This window comes from Sceloporus occidentalis, unplaced genomic scaffold, assembly GCF_023333645.1.
Source record: "Sceloporus occidentalis isolate IW3139 unplaced genomic scaffold, rSceOcc1.0.p SCAF_420, whole genome shotgun sequence".
Lineage (NCBI taxonomy): Eukaryota > Metazoa > Chordata > Lepidosauria > Squamata > Phrynosomatidae > Sceloporus > Sceloporus occidentalis.
This window is the reverse complement of record NW_028317400.1, coordinates 347,012-352,500: the sequence shown is the minus strand read 5'-3', so window position 1 is coordinate 352,500 and position 5,489 is coordinate 347,012. Positions and strand designations below refer to the sequence as shown.

At 56.8% G+C, this 5,489-nt stretch overlaps 1 protein-coding gene across 1 annotated transcript; it reads left to right on the top strand.

Annotated features, from left to right (window-relative positions):
- Positions 1–363: 363 nt before the first annotated feature.
- LOC149272777 (sorting nexin-4-like) lies at positions 364–5,489 on the top strand. Its single transcript, XM_089506753.1, has 14 exons — positions 364–609; positions 993–1,114; positions 1,558–1,690; positions 2,046–2,195; positions 2,376–2,423; positions 2,594–2,649; positions 3,281–3,353; positions 3,530–3,591; positions 3,818–3,883; positions 4,166–4,255; positions 4,353–4,452; positions 4,606–4,751; positions 5,141–5,255; positions 5,442–5,489. Exons 1-14 carry the CDS (start codon positions 364–366, stop codon positions 5,487–5,489), a joined length of 1,455 nt encoding a protein of 484 aa, XP_089362879.1.

The window sequence follows — 5,489 nt, the reverse complement described above, 5'->3', positions numbered from 1 at the left end:
CAGTGTATACGGTGCTGGGCAGTGTGATTCTCGGCTACCTGCAACACGATCTGTGCTAAGAGAAGAATGTAAGTGATGCGGGACAACGGGGTTGTGAAGAAGAGTGTGACGCGGGGTAACTGGGCATAGTGGCGGTTGTGGAGAGGGAGGGAGCGTGTTCGTGGAGGGGGGACACAGGGTAATGGGTGGCAGAGCAGCGGTTGGAGGGGGGTACGGGGTAACATCCTTCAAAACACAATGACAGAACAGGTCGATATAACTACGCAAGAGGGGGTGCGGCCCCCCAATCACCGCCCAGCGGAGGAGGGGCTACCTACAAATCACCGCCTTGCAGAAGACGGAGTCATTCCCCCCTCCTAATCAATGCCCACTGAGGGCGTGGTCGCCGTATCCCCGCGCCTGCGCATTCTTACTCTCTGCCCGGTCGCCATGGAGTCCGCCAGCAGCTTCGGACCGGAATCGGATTTGACACCGAACTATGGACCGGAAGCGGGTGGCATAACGGAGCAGAGTAACCCAGAAGCAGATGATATCCTCGCAGAGGAGGTTTCCCGGTTATTGGAGCCCAGCAATTTTGGGACAGAGAGCTGTGGAGACTGCGGCCCAACGGTGAGGGGGATGCTCAGCACTGATTATAACCGTAAATCACGGGAAAGCAATTAAGGGAGGAAGAAAAAAACTGTGATAACCGGATAAGCGTTATCGGTAGAGGGTGAGGGGCCTCAGTGTGCCCCGCTTGGGGGACGGGAGAGAATTTATTCCAAAGCAGAGGAAAAGTTACAGCAGGCGGCCGGAATCTCACTGGAGGGTCGGAGGCCGGACGGGGCTGACTTTGTTTTGGTTTTCTGTGTTGGTGGAAATGATCAAAGTTCACTTGGGGTGAGGAGGGGCTGCGGGATCTGAGGTCCGAGACATTCTGGGAGGGGGGCGTTCCGGCTCTGGCTGTAAGTGATGAGAGTTGTGTAGATCGGCCGCTCCCTCTTTCTGTGCAGATGGCGGAGGACGGCGGTTTACTGAAGAAACTCGAAATCAGCGTCTCCGAAGCCGAGAAACGGACTGGGAAAAATGCAGTGAACATGCAGGAAACGTACACGGCATACCTGATAGAGACCAGGTAACGGGGGGCAACCCGACAGAGACCGGGCAACGGGGGGCAAACACGGGGGAACCCGACAGAGACCGGGCAACGGGGGGCAAACACGGGGGAACCCGACAGAGACCGGGCAACGGGGGGCAAACACGGGGGAACCCGACAGAGACCGGGCAACGGGGGGCAAACACGGGGGAACCCGACAGAGACCGGGCAACGGGGGGCAAACACGGGGGAACCCGACAGAGACTGGGCAACGGGGGGAGCAAACACGGGGGAACCCGACAGAGACCGGGCAACGGGGGGAGCAAACACGGGGGAACCCGACAGAGACCGGGCAACGGGGGGCAAACACGGGGGAACCCGACAGAGACCGGGCAACGGGGGGGGCAAACACGGGGGAACCCGCCAGAGACCGGGGGAACCTGAAGCTCCGGAGACGACGTTGCCGTTTAAATGTGTTTTAGGTCTTTGGAGTCCGAGGCGCAGAGTTCCCCGTTGGACAGTCTGTGGAGGCGTTACAGCGAGTTTGAGTTACTCCGGAGCCACCTGTCCGTCGGTTACCCGTTTGTGGTCGTTCCTCCGCTCCCAGAGAAACGGGTATGCGCTTATTTATTACAAACGCTTAACGGTCACCGGGGTAAAGGCTCGTTAACGGGGCAGCCTCATGCCGAATTCATCCGCGCCGACAGAGAGGGCTTTTAAAATACTTCTTACTCCCCAGCGCCAATCCCCCCCCCCTACATGCATTTATTATCAGTCGCTGGTATGAAGGCGGTGAGACGCGAGTAAAATCGCTCGGAATCGGGACAGTCGGTAGCTTTATGGGTGTATTGGGCAGCTGACGACGTCCCCCCGCTCCGCACGTGGTCTGTTCTGGAAGCCCTGGGGTAGATCCCCCGAGGCCGGTCTTTGCCAAATGCCCCGAGTAACACCTTTTGTGTTCTTTGCACAGGCCGAGTTTGTTTGGCACAAGCTGTCGGCCGACAACATGGATCCCGACTTTGTGGAGAGACGAAGGATCGGTTTGGAAAACTTCCTTCTCCGCGTCGCTTCTCATCCGGTTCTCTGCCACGACAAAATCTTCAGCGCCTTCCTCGCGCAGGTACGTTCTCAAACCAGCCGGTTCCGGATTCAGGCTCCGGAACGACCCTGGATCCCAACTCCGATGTATTCAGGAAGAAATAATGTTCCCCAACAATATGCCGCCCGACCCCCTCGGGGGCGGCCACTTCCCCCGACCCCTCCGGCACTTTCTTTGAGCTGAGTTGTTTTGTTTCCCCAGGAGAGCGGCTGGAAGGAGGCTGTGAACGAGGCAGCGCTGCAGGTTAAGGTGAGCGCTCTGTGCCCCCGGGTGCCGTCTGTGCCCTGGCTGCCCTGTTATGTAATTTACCCACCCGGGTCTTTGCCGATTGGGGCAGAAAGCAGTCCTGTTGGGGGTGTCGGGCAGTTCAGGTTTGAAGGAACATTTCACGTCAACCTCCGTTTTTTCCTCCCCTGCAGTCGGACTCCAGGTTAAAGGCACTAAATGCAACTTTTCGTGTTAAGAACCCAGACAGGTGAGTAAATCTTGCGGTTTTTGGTTTCGTCGCCGTGTCTCTGGGGGGGGATCCGTTACTCCATTTATAAGGGACGGTTTGTGATTCCCGGAGATCCGCCGTGCGTTTGATGGGTGATGCGGCTGCGCAGGCTCGGGGTGACGGGGCTCGGGGTGACGGGGCTCGGGGTGACGGGGTTTTCTGTTGAATAGAATGGTTGGAAGTATAATATTTTAGAAGCGTTTGAGGGGCGTTCGTTCTGTACAGACGGCGTTACACCGGCCCCCGGTGATCTCAGCCGCTTTCTAATGAGATTTCCTGGTGAGCTATACGGTGACATGGAGTGTTTTGGCCGTGTGTCCGTTGGGGCCGATACACCTCTGACTCGGGAGCGCGTTGGCCCTGTGTCCGTTGGGGCCGATACACCTCTGCCTCGGGAGCGCGTTGGCCCTGTGTCCGTTGGGGCCGATACACCTCTGCCTCGGGAGCGCGTTGGCCCTGTGTCCGTTGGGGCCGATACACCTCTGACTCGGGAGCGTGTGGGCCCTGTGTCCGTTGGGGCCGATACACCTCTGACTCGGGAGCGTGTGGGCCCTGTGTCCGTTGGGGCCGATACACCTCTCGCTCGATGCTGATTGCCTTCTCTTTCCAGGAGATTTAGTGAGCTGAAGCATTACAGCGATGAGCTGCAGTCTGTCATCTCCCACCTCCTGCGGGTCCGAGCTGTGAGTATCCGCAGAATTATCTCGCCGGTTACCGTGTCGAGGATCTGCTCTGAAATCACACAAAGTACCCCATGTAGCGGAATCAGGTCGGGACGGAGATGTTCGTCTTCGGTATCCGTCAATAATGCGAGAAGCGGCCGGGATCTGCAGTAATGGCTTCTGTTTTCTCTACACAGAGAGTTGCCGACCGGCTGTACGGAGTCTACAAAGTTCATGGAAATTACGGCCGAGTGTTCAGGTTAGTGGGGCGAAGATTTATTCACCGGTGGAGACCCCGCTTTAGATCCTCCGTGTCTCGTGAGACAGCTGGGTTGTGGTCTCTGTTCGTAGTGTGGAGGAATCTCTCACGCGGTTTGTCTGTCCTACGGGTCGCGTGTCGGGAAGGAAGGGTGTCAGGTGGGCTCCGCATGTGGGGGGCAAATGGTTGCCGGTTTCACTGATCATTGTCAATCCTCTGTCTGCAGCGAGTGGAGTGCGATAGAGAAGGAGATGGGGGATGGACTGCAGAGCGCCGGACATCACATGGATGTGTGAGTATTAATATGTAAGCAGCGTGTACCTGACCTAGTGGCCCCATGAGATCAGCCAATCAGCTCCACGCTCACAAGCAAGCCTGGGATTTCATGGTTAGGGGCTTACTGACTAAGTTGTATAGCCTGAAGTTATGTCTGTGCCACTCGCGATGGTGGCAGAAGGTTATTGTGAATATCTTTAGACAAGGACTGTCATGCTTGGTGTGCGGCGCCCCCGTGGTGCGCGACTTCCTGCGCACCGCATGTATTTCTTGGAGTGTAATCGGTCTCCCCGCGCAGGTACGCGGCGTCCATCGACGATATCCTGGAGGAGGAAGAGCAGTACGCCGACCAGCTTAAAGAATATCTGTTCTACGCTGAGGCCTTACGGTAACAAATCGGCTTTAAGATCGTGGGGTCTCCCGGGTTTGCTGTGGGTGGTCCGTGTGTCCCGCCGGTGGGTAACTTCGTGTCTTTAATGTTTCAGGGCCGTGTGCCGGAAGCACGAACTCCTTCAGTATGACCTGGAAATGGCGGCTCTGGATCTCGCTTCCAAAAAACAGCAGAGCGAAGAGCTGGCTACTGGGGTACGTGAGACAGACGATCGCCCCCGTGAGTCTGGTACCCGCTATCGCTCCTAACCCTGATTTTACCGCCTCGCGGGACGGGTTTGAGTGGCAGGTTCTGTTTCGGCGGGGGCCGAATCTCCGCTGACCGGAGCCGTCTTTTATTCTCTGCAGTCGGTGAGACCGTTTTCACTGAAAGGAATGACCAGCAAGCTGTTTGGCCAAGAAACCCCGGAGCAGCGAGAGGCCAAGATAAAGCTGCTAGAGGAGCAGATACAGGAGGGAGAGGAGCAGCTAAAGGCGCGGAACGTGGAGGGCAGGTAAACCCCCAGCTAGTCTCCCCCCCCCTTAACCCTTTACCTGCAGCTAAAGGCGCGGAACGTGGAGGGCAGGTAAACCCCCAGCTAGTCTCTCCCCCCCATTAACCCTTTACCTGCAGCTAAAGGTGCAGAATGTGGATGGCAGGTAAACTCCCAGGTCCACTCCCCCCCCCCCCCCCCCCACCCCCCCGTAACACATTAACCTGTGCAGAAATTATTACAAGGTCTGTTTGTGCTGAATTGGCCCAGGATTTGCAGGGACAGGTGGGGGGGGGGGCGACACAGGTGGCACAGATCATTAAGCAGAACGTTTGAGTGTCCGGCGGGGCCGGTTTGATCCACAAGCGGTTCTGTAAGCAGCAAACCGACCAAAATAATTTTGTGTTCAGAGAGTTTGTGAAGAACTCGTGGCTGGAGATCGAGCGATTCAAGGAGCAGAAGAATCGGGACCTTAAAGAAGCTCTGATCAGCTACGCCGTGATGCAGATCAGCATGTGCAAGAAGGTATTACACGGGTGCGAGCCGCGGGCGCATGGGGTGAGAGGGTGCGAGCCGCGGGCGCATGGGGTGAGAGGGTGCGGGCGCATGGGGTGAGAGCGTGCAATATATATAATGTATAATTACATGTTGTGTGTGTGTGTAGAATTACATGCTGTGTGTGCATATAACATGTTGTATATGTGTGTACAGGGCATCCAGGTCTGGACAAATGCGAAGGAATGCTTCAGTAAGATGTGA

What these genes read in the sequence shown, in the direction of transcription:
- LOC149272777 (XM_089506753.1), top strand. Translation starts at nt 364, where the DNA reads ATGCCCACTGAGGGCGTGGTCGCCGTATCCCCGCGCCTGCGCATTCTT. An exon ending in GTGGAGACTGCGGCCCAACG is followed by an intron (nt 610 to 992) that starts GTGAGGGGGATG and finishes CTTTCTGTGCAG; the next exon opens with ATGGCGGAGGACGGCGGTTT. An exon ending in GCGCGGAACGTGGAGGGCAG is followed by an intron (nt 4,752 to 5,140) that starts GTAAACCCCCAG and finishes TTTTGTGTTCAG; the next exon opens with AGAGTTTGTGAAGAACTCGT.